General features: G+C 48.5%; 1 protein-coding gene across 6 annotated transcripts in view; it reads left to right on the top strand.

The window, feature by feature from the left end:
* ext1c (exostoses (multiple) 1c) overlaps positions 1-15,058 on the top strand; it is a 100,536-nt gene extending 85,478 nt beyond the window's left edge. For all 6 annotated transcript variants that reach the window (XM_075450197.1, XM_075450198.1, XM_075450200.1 and 3 more), the window contains one exon: positions 14,589-15,058. In XM_075450197.1, the coding sequence (XP_075306312.1) occupies positions 14,589-14,774 (186 nt within the window). In that variant the 3' untranslated portion in view covers positions 14,775-15,058. The remainder of the gene's footprint in view (positions 1-14,588) is intronic.
* Positions 15,059-15,853: the final 795 nt, after the last annotated feature.

Below are 15,853 nucleotides of genomic sequence, written 5' to 3'. Positions count from 1 at the left end.
CCCTTCTCGTGCATTGCGTTCTGTATCTTACTGAGGTTCATGTGAGTAAGGGCTTCCCTGAGCTCCCTTTCGGCTCCCACAAAGTTGGTTCCGTTATCACTGAGGATCTCCTTGACCTGGCCACGTCTACAGATGAATCTGCGGATGACTGAAATGCAGGAATCTTTGTCTAGGGTGTAGGACATCTCCAAGTGTATGGCTCTGCTGACAAGACAGGTAAATAATGCTCCGTATCGCTTCACTTTGCCACGACCATACTTGACTTCAATAGGTCCGAAGTAGTCCAGGCCTGTGTGAGTGAATGGGGGTAAGTCTGGGGTTATTCTTACAGAGGGCAGGTCTGCCATTTTCTGGTTGATGGCTCTGCTATGCCACCTTCTGCAAAGTATGCAGTCGTCCGTTATTCTCCTTGCAGCAGCATTTGCTTTAGGGATCCAGTATTTGGTTCGTAGTTCTGAGAGCATTTGATTTTTTCCACAGTGTCTGGCTGAGTTGTTGACATAACTCAGAAGTATTCTTGATAAGTGGTGGTCATGAGGCAGAATGGCTGGATGTTTGACTTCTTCCGGCATGGCCAGCCTACTCAGTCTGCCACCCACTCTTAAAATTCCTTCTTGGAGAACAGGGTCTAGCTTATAGAGCTTACTGTCTCTCTTCACAGTTTGGCCCTTCTGTAGCGCACACACTTCATCTCTGAAGGATTGATGTTGAACATGGGCTAAAAGTGACATTTCAGCATCTTTGAGCTCTTGGACTAAGAGCTGTTGGTCTGCAGGATCTGGTCTTACTGACATTTTCAATGAGACGCTGGTCTGGCTCTTCAGCCTCAGATGTTTCTTGAACTTTAGAAGCCAAGCTGTAGCTCTGATCAGTTTTGGCCATGATGAAAAGTGCTCTATGAAGCAGGTAAGGGGGCTCTGCTGCTGGACTGTTGTGGCAAGAGTCACGGCAGTTTTCTTTACCTCAGTGTCATTCTCAGAGAGTTCCAGAGGTTCAGTCGGGAGTTTTGGCCAAGCACTTTCAGATTGGGTCAGGAAGTCAGGGCCTTTGATCCAATTTGTAGCTGCCAGTAAGGTCTCAGCTCGCATCCCTCTGGATGCCTTGTCTGCTGGGTTCAAGGCAGTTCGTATGTGACGCCATAGAGATTTCTCTGTCAGATCGCGAATGAGTGTCACTCTGTTTGCCACGTTTGTTTTAAATCTCTGTGTGTCACTCATGATGTATTTCAGAACCAAAGTGCTATCAGTCCAGAATACAGAGTCTGACATCCTGAGCTCTAGCTCATTCCTCAGCATTCTGTCCATCCGAGCAGCCAACACTGCTGATGCAAGTTCCAATCGGGGTATTGTGATCACCTTCAATGGAGCCACTCTTGCTTTCCCCATCAGAAAGGCAATCTCCGGAGGTCTACCTCTACTGGTCAGTCGCAGGTAACTCACTGTCCCGTAGCCGCTCTCACTGGCGTCGCAGAAGTGGTGTAATTGGGCATCTTTGACTTCAAATCCTGCTGGCTTGTAGCATCGTTCAATTTTGAAGCTGGAGAGTACCTCAAGGTCCTTCAGCCATTCCTTCCACTTTGATGCAAGTGCTGTTGGGATATCCTCGTCCCATCCATAATTCAACTTGCAGAGCTCTTGGAGAATCATCTTTCCAGACAGCATGACGGGCGATAAGAATCCCAGGGGATCATAGATGGAGTTCAGCACTGACAGGATTCCCCTTCTGCTATGCGGTTTTTCTTTCAAAGTGATGTTAAAGAAGAACATATCTGACTCGATGTCCCATCTCATGCCGAGAGCACGTTCAGCTGGAAGTTTGTCCTTTTCCAAGTCGATGTTCTTGAGCTCTTTGGCCCATTCCTCGTGAGGTAGTGATGCGAGGACTGAACGGCTGTTGCTGGCCCATTTGGTGAGCTTGAATCCACCAGTTGCGCAAACTGCCTTCAGGTTCTGGACCAGAGTGATGGCTTGCTTTTCATTGGCCACTGATTTTAAACAATCATCTACATAAAAATTATGCAGGATGGTGTTGAGGACTGGAGTGTCAGCCTTGTCTTTGTTATCCTCAGCTGTCTGTCGAAGGGCAAAGTTTGCACAGCTTGGGGATGAAACTGCACCGAACAGATGCACTATCATTCGGTAATCTCTAAGTGGTTGTTCAGTGTCGCCATCTGGCCACCATAAGAATCTCAGAAAGTCCACATCATCTTCCGGAATTTTTACTTGGTGGAACATTCCTTCAATGTCCCCCATCATGGCCACTGATTCCTGTCTGAATCGAAGTAGTACACCCAGCATGGTGTTCGTAAGATCGGGGCCTTGCAATAGCTCAGAGTTCAAGGATGTGCCTTGGAAGGAGGAAGTACAGTCGAAAACCACACGGATAGACCTTTTCTGCTTGTGATAGACCCCGTGATGAGGGATGTACCAGAGTCTTCCATCGTTCCGGTGGAGCTGTTCTTCAGGTACCATCTCAGCATGTCCTTTCTTGAGAACATCATTCATGAAGCTGACATAGTCCTTCTTAAACATTGAATCTCTTTCCAATTTCTTCTTAAGACCCAGAGCTCTTTGTTCGGCCATCTTCTTATTGTTTGGTAGACAGACATCATCTCTGCGGAATGGCAGTCGCAACTCGTAGTGACCATCTCGTTTCGTCACAGACTCGTTCATGATCTCAAGAAATCTTTTGTCCTCGAAGGAGTGTTCTGATTTCTCTTCGTAGGCCAATTCTGGGAAATCCTGATTGTACTGCTGAACCCAGAGTTCTTCCAGGCGAGCCACTGATATTCGGTTGGATGTGACCAGTGGTCGGCCATGGTGGTCTACAGGTGAGCTAATGCCCAGTGGTCCATTTATGATCCATCCTAGGCGTGTTAAGACAGCATATGGCCCCTCGACTTGACTGCTGATCACCCTCAGGGGTTCCAGGGCCTTGGGAACATTCACCCCAATCAACAGACTGACGTCTGCTATGAGGGACTTGAAATGGATGTCGTGTAGATAGGGCCACTGCTTCACATCATCCTCACATGGGATGTTCTCTCTTTTTACAGGAATGGTGCATTGTGTGAAGACCTCGGGAAGCGCGAGGAACTGGTCACCATCGAGGCTGCAGACTTCCAGTCCTGTCACACTGTATGTTTGCACAGGCTTTTCCTGGTTCATGGTTCGTAATAAAATTTCTGTTTTTCTTCCTCTCACCGACAGCTGTTCCATGAGTGCCTCGGTGCAGAATGTTGCAGAACTTCCGGAATCGAGGAAGGCGTAGGTTTGTATGATGTTACTGCCCTTGGATGTTTTTACTTTCACAGGTACGATCGGCAGTTTGTGGTCTATAGTGCCGGCCCCTGTTTGGCCTGTAGATGTCAGGCTCACTAGGACTGACCCTGTACCATTGCTGCCATCTTTCTTGGTCACAGAAGTGACTGTTGCATTCTGCGTAGCACCATCTGGTGGGTTGTTTGTAAAATGCAGGATCGTGGGGTGTTTCTTTGCGCATGAGTCACATGTCAGGCGGTTTTTGCATGTCTTGCTGAGATGCCCTTTAATCAAGCACCCAAAACAAAGCCCATTTCTCTTCAGAAACTCCACCTTTTGGTTGTGGGGAATTTTAGCTATCCGTCTGCAAGATTCCATGGTGTGGTTTCCCTGGCAGTACATGCAAGGTTTTGCAAATGCGTCTTTCTTGTTTGTGTTGGTGTCAGAATTCTGTGTGTTGGCATCTGTAGAAGTTGTGACTGGGGACACTGTGGTAGCAAAAGTTTTCTTGCTTCCAGACTTCGTATGGCGTGTGTCTGTTGCCACCTGTCTGGGTTTTGGATTTTTAGTCACATCTTGAATATTGCCAAACACTGGGTCTTGCATGATCCGGACTTCCCTTTCAATGAATTTGACTAGGTCGTGGAACTTGGGTCTCTGCTTAGTCTGCTCCATGTGGTTGCACACAGCAGATCGCCATCTCTCTCGGAGTTTGTATGGAAGTTTTGTTACAATCAGTTTCATGTTGGATGGTAAATCAAGCTCTGACTTGTACTGGAATGTTTGTGCGGTGTTGTTACAGCTTCTCAGATAGAGTGCATAGCTGTTCAGCTCCTCTGCGTCATCTGGACGAATTGCGGCCCAATCCAAGGCTTTCTGCATGTATGCCGTTGTAATTTTAAATTCGTCACCGAAGTGATGTTTGAGCAGGCGCTTTGCTTCCCTATAACCAGCTGCAGCATCCATATGTAGACAGCTTCTCACGAGTTGCTTAGGCTGCCCTGCCGTAAACTGATCCAGGAAGTACAGTCTGTCTTCAAAACTGTCAGTCTTGTCTTCAATATTGTGTCTGAAAGCTTGCGTGAACAACTGGTATTCTAACGGGTCCCCACTGAAGACAGGAACCTCTTTTTTAGGAAGAGAAGTCTGCGACACTACAGACACAAGCAGGTTTGTCATGTCTGATTGTGCTGATATGTTCATGGGGCTGGATGCACCCCCTGCAGGAGTGATCTGTCCTCCCATCCGTTGGCTGACTTTCTTACTGACAATAGGTCTGGAGGTAACATGTTTGCTTAGTGGGTTTGCTGTTGTCATTGGTATTGTTGTAGTTGTCGTTTTAGTTGTTATTGTTGGTGGTGGTTTGGGTGTTGGTGCTGCTGAAATCTGAAGTGCTCGCATGGTTGTCTGTAGAGGTGTTTTTGGTACAGCTCCTAATTCAGCAAAGTGAGGTGGTAAAAGCACTGAGTCGACTCTGCTGTCTTCAGTTGCCATGGTTTCAGTAGGTTGGGGTTGTTGAGTTTCCAGGTATTCATCCAGGTAAGCATTCATACCATCTTCCTGTTTAAATGTAGGTTCTATTTCCTCGCCAAGTTCAAATGCATTTAGGACCTTTAATTTTGCATCTTTAACAGCCAGGTCTTCTTTTAATTGCAGGGCTTCCATCTTAGCTTGCAAGTCTTGTTTCTCTTTTTGCAAGGTGTGTTTCTCCTTTAGAGTCTTTGCCCTTTCTAGCAATTCTGCTCTATCTGCTGCTAATTCAGCTTTGGTAGCAGACAAATAGGACTTGGAGGTCTTGGATGTACGTGATGATCGTGAACTACGTCTTGATACCCTTGAGGCACTGTCATTCGGGCCAACTAGTGATTGTGGATCTACGTCGTGTTGTGTTAATCGTAAATCTACGTCATGCTGTGGCAACTGTGGGGCTACTTCATGTTGTGTTAACCGTGGGGCTACTTCATGTTGTGTTAACTGTGGGGCTACTTCATGTTGTGTTAACCGTGGGGCTACTTCATGTTGTGTTAACCGTGGGGCTACTTCATGTTGTGTTAACTGTGGGGCTACTTCATGTTGTGCCACCCAAGCGTCTGTGTCAGTAATGAATGTATAGAATTTAGATACCCTGGGTTCGTACCAATCAAGGTTCTCATTCTCTCTCATGTCATCAGACAACAGTGCTTGCACAGACTCATGACACACATTAAAATCATTAAGTATAATCTTAAAACCAAGCAACTCAGTTTTCACAACAGCAACATCAGCATGTTCATTCATCATTTTTTTCATGTCATTCATTTTGCGAGTGCAATGGCCAAGTCTGCCTCGCCGCGTTGCACTCAGCGCTTTAAACGAAGGCTCTGGCTCCGGTTGCGTCTCCCATTCAGTAACCGGCACCTGGCCTTCATCAGAAATGGTCATGTCGGAGTTAGTGGGCTCCGTGTGGGCCTCCATGTCAGACATATCAACAGCGTAGGCCTCTATCAAATCAAGTGCGTCTTCTTACACAGTCCAAGCACGTCGAAATTTAAAGGTTCAAGTATTACACGCGCATTCAAAGCTCCTCAGCATGCGTCAAAACAGTAACCCGAGCTGGGATATTTCGATTTTAATATTTCCACAAAGCGTCAGACTGTCACAAAAAGCAGTTCATTATACTGTCCATAATTTTACCAAACGAAAAAAAGTGTTCAAGGCGAAGAAAACAAATCACGGTCTCAGTAATCCACGTTTCAAATCTTGAACAGAAGTGCGATCCGTGGCACCAATGTAGGCCTCGCCTATTGTCCTTCCAAACAGCTCCAAACAAAGTCTCTCGTAAAAAAGTGACTGAGCTCACCTGGTCTGTCGATCAAATAATATTCCAGGTTACTCACGACCCTGAGACGATGTAGGATAATCCACAGAAAGTCTTCCAGTAATCCAAATAAGAAGCGAATCTTTGTCCATCCACATCCGAAATTTGAAGCAGTCTTTTAACTTATGTAGGGGCAGCTTCACAGCTGCCTCTTCTGAGCGGATAAAACTTCGTCCAACGCGCGTTGTAGAAAAATAAAGTCTATTTATTTGTTCACATTCAAACCCAACAAAAGGTTTCATTAACTCAAAGTATACAAACAAAAAGGGCTCTATTTCGGAGGTTTCCACAAACACGGTTAAAAGACTGTTTGCCTCTTCCGCTCCCAGCTGGCCACCTGAGCGAGGCGTTTTTTATGAAACGTCATTCCAAATCCAATTAGACACGTCACACAGTAGGCCAAACAGAGCGGACCAAGCAAGACAGTCCAACAACAAAATAAATAATCCATAATTACCAGATCAAACTTTATAAACATAAATACCATCATTCCATAACCAAAATATACAAATAATAAGTCAAAAAGTTTATCAAACACAAAATAGGCAAAATGGCTCCAACATGGGATGCTGAATGACTCTGTCCTGGGATGCTGAATGACTGTGTCCTGGGATCCTGAATGACTCTGTCCTGGGATGCTGAATGACTCTGTCCTGGGATGCTGAATGACTCTGTCCTGGGATGCTGAATGACTCTGTCCTGATATGCTGAATGACTGTGTCCTGGGATGCTGAATGACTCTGTCCTGGGATGCTGAATGACTGTGTCCTGATATGCTGAATGACTCTGTCCTGGGATGCTGAATGACTCTGTCCTGATATGCTGAATGACTGTGTCCTGGGATGCTGAATGACTGTGTCCTGGGATGCGGAATGACTGTGTCCTGATATGCTGAATGACTGTGTCCTGGGACGCTGAATGACTGTGTTCTGGGATGCTGAATGACTGTGTCCTGGGATGCTGAATGACTGTGTCCTGGGATAGTGAATGACTGTGTCCTGGGATGCTGAATGACTCTGTCCTGGGATGCTGAATAACTCTGTCCTGGGACGCTGAATGACTGTGTCCTGGGATAGTGAATGACTGTGTCCTGATATGCTGAATGACTCTGTCCTGGGATCCTGAATGACTGTTTCCTGGGATAGTGAATGACTGTGTCCTGGGATGCTGAATGACTCTGTCCTGGGATGCTGAATGACTGTGTCCTGGGATGCTGAATGACTCTGTCCTGGGATGCTGAATGACTGTGTCCTGGGATCCTGAATGACTGTGTCCTGGGATGCTGAATGACTGTGTCCTGGGATCCTGAATGACTGTGTCCTGGGATAGTGAATGACTGTGTCCTGGGATAGTGAATGACTGTGTCCTGGGATGCTGAATGACTGTGTCCTGGGATAGTGAATGACTGTGTCCTGGAATGCTGAATGACTGTGTCCTGGGATCCTGAATGACTGTGTCCTGGGATAGTGAATGACTCTGTCCTGGGATAGTGAATGACTGTGTCCTGGGATGCTGAATTACTGTGTCCTGATATGCTGAATGACTGTGTCCTGGGATAGTGAATGACTGTGTCCTGGGATGCTGAATGACTCTGTCCTGGGATGCTGAATGACTCTGTCCTGATATGCTGAATGACTGTGTCCTGGGATGCTGAATGACTGTGTCCTGGGATAGTGAATGACTCTGTCCTGGGATGCTGAATGACTCTGTCCTGGGATAGTGAATGACTCTGTCCTGGGATAGTGAATGACTCTGTCCTGGGATGCTGAATGACTCTGTCCTGGGATAGTGAATGACTGTGTCCTGGGATGCTGAATGACTCTGTCCTGGGATAGTGAATGACTGTGTCCTGGGATAGTGAATGACTCTGTCTTGGGATGCTGAATGACTGTGTCCTGGGATGCTGAATGACTGTGTCCTGGGACGCTGAATGACTCTGTCCTGGGATGCTGAATGACTGTGTCCTGGGATAGTGAATGACTGTGTCCTGATATGCTGAATGACTCTGTCCTGGGATCCTGAATGACTGTGTCCTGGGATGCTGAATGACTCTGTCCTGGGATGCTGAATGACTGTGTCCTGGGATGCTGAATGACTCTGTCCTGGGATCCTGAATGACTGTGTCCTGGGATGCTGAATGACTCTGTCCTGGGATGCTGAATGACTGTGTCTTGGGATCCTGAATGACTGTGTCCTGGGATAGTGAATGACTGTGTCCTGGGATGCTGAATGACTGTGTCTTGGGATCCTGAATGACTGTGTCCTGGGATGCTGAATGACTCTGTCCTGGGATGCTGAATGACTGTGTCTTGGGATCCTGAATGACTGTGTCCTGGGATAGTGAATGACTGTCCTGGGATCCTGAATGACTGTGTCCTGGGATAGTGAATGACTGTGTCCTGGGATAGTGAATGACTGTGTCCTGGGATGCTGAATGACTGTGTCCTGGGATAGTGAATGACTGTGTCCTGGAATGCTGAATGACTGTGTCCTGGGATCCTGAATGACTCTGTCCTGGGATGCTGAATGACTCTGTCCTGGGATAGTGAATGACTCTGTCCTGGGATGCTGAATGACTCTGTCCTGGGATGCTGAATGACTGTGTCATGGGATGCTGAATTACTGTGTCCTGATATGCTGAATGACTGTGTCCTGGGATCCTGAATGACTGTGTCCTGGGATAGTGAATGACTGTGTCCTGGGATGCTGAATGACTGTGTCCTGGGATGCTGAATGACTCTGTCCTGGGATGCTGAATGACTGTGTCCTGGGATCCTGAATGACTGTGTCCTGGGATAGTGAATGACTGTCCTGGGATGCTGAATGACTGTGTCCTGGGATGCTGAATGACTGTGTCCTGGGATCCTGAATGACTGTGTCCTGGGATAGTGAATGACTGTGTCCTGGGATAGTGAATGACTGTGTCCTGGGATGCTGAATGACTGTGTCCTGGGATAGTGAATGACTGTGTCCTGGAATGCTGAATGACTGTGTCCTGGGATGCTGAATGACTCTGTCCTGATATGCTGAATGACTGTGTCCTGGGATGCTGAATGACTGTGTCCTGGGATGCTGAATGACTCTGTCCTGGGATAGTGAATGACTCTGTCCTGGGATGCTGAATGACTCTGTCCTGGGATAGTGAATGACTCTGTCCTGGGATAGTGAATGACTGTGTCCTGGGATGCTGAATGACTCTGTCCTGGGATAGTGAATGACTGTGTCCTGGGATCCTGAATGACTGTGTCCTGGGATGCTGAATGACTGTGTCCTGGGACGCTGAATGACTGTGTCCTGAGATAGTGAATGACTGTGTCCTGATATGCTGAATGACTGTGTCCTGGGATCCTGAATGACTGTGTCCTGGGATAGTGAATGACTGTGTCCTGGGATGCTGAATGACTCTGTCCTGGGATGCTGAATGACTGTGTCCTGGGATGCTGAATGACTCTGTCCTGGGATCCTGAATGACTGTGTCCTGGGATAGTGAATGACTGTGTCCTGGGATGCTGAATGACTCTGTCCTGGGATGCTGAATGACTGTGTCTTGGGATCCTGAATGACTGTGTCCTGGGATAGTGAATGACTGTCCTGGGATCCTGAATGACTGTGTCCTGGGATAGTGAATGACTGTGTCCTGGGATAGTGAATGACTGTGTCCTGGGATGCTGAATGACTGTGTCCTGGGATAGTGAATGACTGTGTCCTGGAATGCTGAATGACTGTGTCCTGGGATCCTGAATGACTGTGTCCTGGGATAGTGAATGACTCTGTCCTGGGATGCTGAATGACTCTGTCCTGGGATAGTGAATGAATCTGTCCTGGGATGCTGAATGACTCTGTCCTGGGATGCTGAATGACTGTGTCCTGGGATGCTGAATTACTGTGTCCTGATATGCTGAATGACTGTGTCCTGGGATGCTGAATTACTGTGTCCTGATATGCTGAATGACTGTGTCCTGGGATGCTGAATTACTGTGTCCTGATATGCTGAATGACTCTGTCCTGGGATCCTGAATGACTCTGTCCTGGGATCCTGAATGACTGTGTCCTGGGATAGTGAATGACTGTGTCCTGGGATGCTGAATGACTCTGTCCTGATATGCTGAATGACTCTGTCCTGGGATGCTGAATGACTCTGTCCTGGGATCCTGAATGACTGTGTCCTGGGATAGTGAATGACTGTGTCCTGGGATGCTGAATGACTCTGTCCTGATATGCTGAATGACTGTGTCCTGGGATGCTGAATGACTGTGTCCTGGGATAGTGAATGACTCTGTCCAGGGATGCTGAATGACTCTGTCCTGGGATAGTGAATGACTCTGTCCTGGGATGCTGAATGACTCTGTCCTGGGATAGTGAATGACTGTGTCCTGGGATGCTGAATGACTGTGTCCTGGGATAGTGAATGACTCTGTCCTGGGATGCTGAATGACTCTGTCCTGGGATAGTGAATGACTCTGTCCTGGGATGCTGAATGACTGTGTCCTGGGATCCTGAATGACTGTGTCCTGGGATGCTGAATGACTGTGTCCTGGGACGCTGAATGACTGTGTCCTGGGATAATGAATGACTGTGTCCTGATATGCTGAATGACTCTGTCCTGGGATGCTGAATGACTGTGTCCTGGGATGCTGAATGACTCTGTCCTGGGATGCTGAATGACTCTGTCTTGGGATCCTGAATGACTGTGTCCTGGGATAGTTAAAGACTGTGTCCTGGGATAGTGAATGACTGTGTCCTGGGATGCTGAATGACTGTGTCCTGGGATAGTGAATGACTGTGTCCTGGAATGCTGAATGACTGTGTCCTCGGATCCTGAATGACTGTGTCCTGGGATAGTGAATGACTCTGTCCTGGGATCCTGAATGACTCTGTCCTGGGATGCTGAATGACTCTGTCCTGGGATGCTGAATGACTCTGTCCTGGGATAGTGAATGACTGTGTCCTGGGATGCTGAATGACTCTGTCCTGGGATGCTGAATGACTGTGTCCTGGGATGCTGAATTACTCTGTCCTGGGATGCTGAATGACTGTGTCCTGATATGCTGAATGACTGTGTCCTGGGATCCTGAATGACTGTGTCCTGGGATAGTGAATGACTGTGTCCTGGGATGCTGAATGACTGTGTCCTGGGATGCTGAATGACTCTGTCCTGGGATGCTGAATAACTCTGTCCTGGGATATTGAATGACTGTGTCCTGGGATGCTGAATGACTCTGTCCTGGGATGCTGAATGACTCTGTCCTGGGATGCTGAATGACTGTGTCCTGGGATCCTGAATGACTGTGTCCTGATATGCTGAATGACTCTGTCCTGGGATCCTGAATGACTGTGTACTGGGATAGTGAATGACTGTGTCCTGGGATGCTGAATGACTCTGTCCTGGGATGCTGAATGACTGTGTCCTGGGATGCTGAATGACTCTGTCCTGGGATCCTGAATGACTGTGTCCTGGGATAGTGAATGACTGTGTCCTGGGATGCTGAATGACTCTGTCCTGGGATGCTGAATGACTGTGTCTTGGGATCCTGAATGACTGTGTCCTGGGATAGTGAATGACTGTCCTGGGATCCTGAATGACTGTGTCCTGGGATAGTGAATGACTGTGTCCTGGGATAGTGAATGACTGTGTCCTGGGATGCTGAATGACTGTGTCCTGGGATAGTGAATGACTCTGTCCTGGGATCCTGAATGACTCTGTCCTGGAATGCTGAATGACTGTGTCCTGGGATGCTGAATGACTGTGTCCTGGGATGCTGAATGACTCTGTCCTGATATGCTGAATGACTGTGTCCTGGGATGCTGAATTACTGTGTCCTGATATGCTGAATGACTGTGTCCTGGGATCCTGAATGACTGTGTCCTGGGATAGTGAATGACTGTGTCCTGGGATGCTGAATGACTCTGTCCTGGGATGCTGAATGACTCTTTCCTGATATGCTGAATGACTGTGTCCTGGGATGCTGAATGACTGTGTCCTGGGATAGTGAATGACTCTGTCCTGGGATGCTGAATGACTCTGTCCTGGGATAGTGAATGACTCTGTCCTGGGATGCTGAATGACTCTGTCCTGGGATAGTGAATGACTGTGTCCTGGGATAGTGAATGACTGTGTCCTGATATGCTGAATGACTCTGTCCTGGGATCCTGAATGACTGTGTCCTGGGATAGTGAATGACTGTGTCCTGGGATGCTGAATGACTCTGTCCTGGGATGCTGAATGACTGTGTCCTGGGATGCTGAATGACTCTGTCCTGGGATCCTGAATGACTGTGTCCTGGGATAGTGAATGACTGTCCTGGGATCCTGAATGACTGTGTCCTGGGATCCTGAATGACTGTGTCCTGGGATAGTGAATGACTGTGTCCTGGGATAGTGAATGACTCTGTCCTGGGATAGTGAATGACTCTGTCCTGGGATGCTGAATGACTGTGTCCTGGGATGCTGAATGACTGTGTCTTGGGATCCTGAATGACTGTGTCCTGGGATAGTGAATGACTGTGTCCTGGGATAGTGAATGACTGTGTCCTGGGATGCTGAATGACTGTGTCCTGGGATAGTGAATGACTGTGTCCTGGAATGCTGAATGACTGTGTCCTGGGATCCTGAATGACTGTGTCCTGGGATAGTGAATGACTGTCCTGGGATCCTGAATGACTGTGTCCTGGGATAGTGAATGACTGTGTCCTGGGATGCTGAATGACTGTGTCCTGGGATAGTGAATGACTCTGTCCTGGGATCCTGAATGACTCTGTCCTGGAATGCTGAATGACTGTGTCCTGGGATGCTGAATGACTGTGTCCTGGGATGCTGAATGACTCTGTCCTGATATGCTGAATGACTGTGTCCTGGGATGCTGAATTACTGTGTCCTGATATGCTGAATGACTGTGTCCTGGGATCCTGAATGACTGTGTCCTGGGATAGTGAATGACTGTGTCCTGGGATGCTGAATGACTCTGTCCTGGGATGCTGAATGACTCTGTCCTGATATGCTGAATGACTGTGTCCTGGGATGCTGAATGACTGTGTCCTGGGATAGTGAATGACTCTGTCCTGGGATGCTGAATGACTCTGTCCTGGGATAGTGAATGACTCTGTCCTGGGATGCTGAATGACTCTGTCCTGGGATAGTGAATGACTGTGTCCTGGGATAGTGAATGACTGTGTCCTGATATGCTGAATGACTCTGTCCTGGGATCCTGAATGACTGTGTCCTGGGATAGTGAATGACTGTGTCCTGGGATGCTGAATGACTCTGTCCTGGGATGCTGAATGACTGTGTCCTGGGATGCTGAATGACTCTGTCCTGGGATCCTGAATGACTGTGTCCTGGGATAGTGAATGACTGTCCTGGGATCCTGAATGACTGTGTCCTGGGATCCTGAATGACTGTGTCCTGGGATAGTGAATGACTGTGTCCTGGGATAGTGAATGACTCTGTCCTGGGATAGTGAATGACTCTGTCCTGGGATGCTGAATGACTGTGTCCTGGGATAGTGAATGACTGTGTCCTGGGATAGTGAATGACTGTGTCCTGGGATAGTGAATGACTGTGTCCTGGGATAGTGAATGACTGTGTCCTGGGATGCTGAATGACTGTGTCTTGGGATCCTGAATGACTGTGTCCTGGGATAGTGAATGACTGTCCTGGGATCCTGAATGACTGTGTCCTGGGATCCTGAATGACTGTGTCCTGGGATAGTGAATGACTGTGTCCTGGGATAGTGAATGACTGTGTCCTGGGATGCTGAATGACTGTGTCCTGGGATAGTGAATGACTGTGTCCTGGAATGCTGAATGACTGTGTCCTGGGATCCTGAATGACTGTGTCCTGGGATAGTGAATGACTCTGTCCTGGGATGCTGAATGACTCTGTCCTGGGATAGTGAATGACTCTGTCCTGGGATGCTGAATGACTCTGTCCTGGGATGCTGAATGACTGTGTCCTGATATGCTGAATGACTGTGTCCTGGGATCCTGAATGACTGTGTCCTGGGATAGTGAATGACTGTGTCCTGGGATGCTGAATGACTGTGTCCTGGGATGCTGAATGACTGTGTCCTGGGATGCTGAATGACTCTGTCCTGGGATGCTGAATGACTCTGTCCTGGGATGCTGAATGACTCTGTCCTGGGATGCTGAATGACTCTGTCCTGGGATGCTGAATGACTCTGTCCTGGGATGCTGAATGACTCTGTCCTGGGATGCTGAATGACTCTGTCCTGGGATGCTGAATAACTCTGTCCTGGGATAGTGAATGACTCTGTCCTGGGATGCTGAATGACTCTGTCCTGGGATGCTGAATGACTCTGTCCTGGGATGCTGAATGACTCCTTCCTAGGATGCTGAATGACTGTGTCCTGGGATGCTGAATGACTGTGTCCTGGGATGCTGAATGACTGTGTCCTTGGATGCTGAATGACTGTGTCCTGGGATGCTGAATGACTGTGTCCTGTCTCCCCTCAGGGCACAAAGAGCGCCCCCTGGGCCAACCCGGAGCACTTCAGCCAGAGGCAGGAGTGCGTCAACACCTTCGCCAGCTGGTTCGGCTACATGCCTCTGGTCCACTCCCAGTTCCGCCTGGACCCCGTGCTCTTCAGGGACCAGGTGTCCGTCCTCCGGAAGCGGTACAAAGACTTGGAGCGGGCCTAGCCCCGCCAGGACGGACAAATGGACCCATCGGCGGAGGACTGCCTGGAACAGTCCATATGCTCGGTTCTGGTGTTCTGGACCAGAAACATAGAAAAAGAGACGGAGCTCTGCGAGTCAGACCCAAGGACAGCAGAAGAAGAAACGCATCCAGATGGGCGCCGTGACGACGAGGAGCCGGAGGCTGGTGCCGTGCACGTTCACACCAGTGTTACTGTACACAGGCTGTTGCCAGGGAAACAGATCACATGGAAACTGTAAAACCAATAAAATGGGTTCTAAATGAAGCTGTGGTGTGGTTCTGGTCCAGTTTAAGTCCCATCAGGTAGACACACCTTCATGCTGCTGAGGCGGTCCGTCTCCTCACATCAGTCTGACCTCATCCCGTTTCCATGGTGACCACCTGCTGTTACCTTTAAAGTGAAACCCGCTCTGAGTTGCACATCCTGTCAGTTTCAGAATCAGAATCGAACTTGGTGGCTGCAGCTCCTGGTTCTCTCATCTTATTTTCATGAGTCATAAAGTCTTTTATCTGGACCTTTTATCTGGACCAGAACCAAGCTCCTCATGGTGTGTAACAGGAACAGGGATATCCTGTATGCAGTCCGGTACGGGTCGGTTCAGAATGGTACGGGTCGGTTCAGAACGGTACGGGTCGTTTCAGAATGGTTCACTTATTTCAGTGTTTTTTGGTGTTTCGGTACGAAAGCGTACTGGTCCCATGGAACCCGTTACCGTGGAACCAGGTCCCGTGGAACTCGTTACCATGGAACCCATGGTTCCAGGAAACCCGTTACCATGGAACCCGGTCCCATGGAACCCATGGGTCCCATGTCTATAGCCCTTCTGCTTGGGGTACCGAGCACACAGGACCGGTTCCAGGCTCTGCTCTCCGGTGTTGGTGAGGAGGCTGTGCAGCGGGAGCTCGATGGCGCTGTGCCAAACCAAAAAGTTTTCCAGCTGATTGAGCAGAAATGTCAGAGTGGTTTCACCCGGACCGCGAGCCGGTGTGGCATTAAGCTGAAGAAGCTGGGAGGTGGTTCCACATTATGGATGTTATTTGCTATTTATGCTTCGGCTCC

The sequence above is a fragment of the Odontesthes bonariensis genome, chromosome 18 (assembly GCF_027942865.1).
Source record: "Odontesthes bonariensis isolate fOdoBon6 chromosome 18, fOdoBon6.hap1, whole genome shotgun sequence".
NCBI classification, from domain to species: domain Eukaryota; kingdom Metazoa; phylum Chordata; class Actinopteri; order Atheriniformes; family Atherinopsidae; genus Odontesthes; species Odontesthes bonariensis.
Note: the sequence above shows the minus strand (reverse complement) of the source record. Positions and strands in the feature narration are given on the sequence as shown.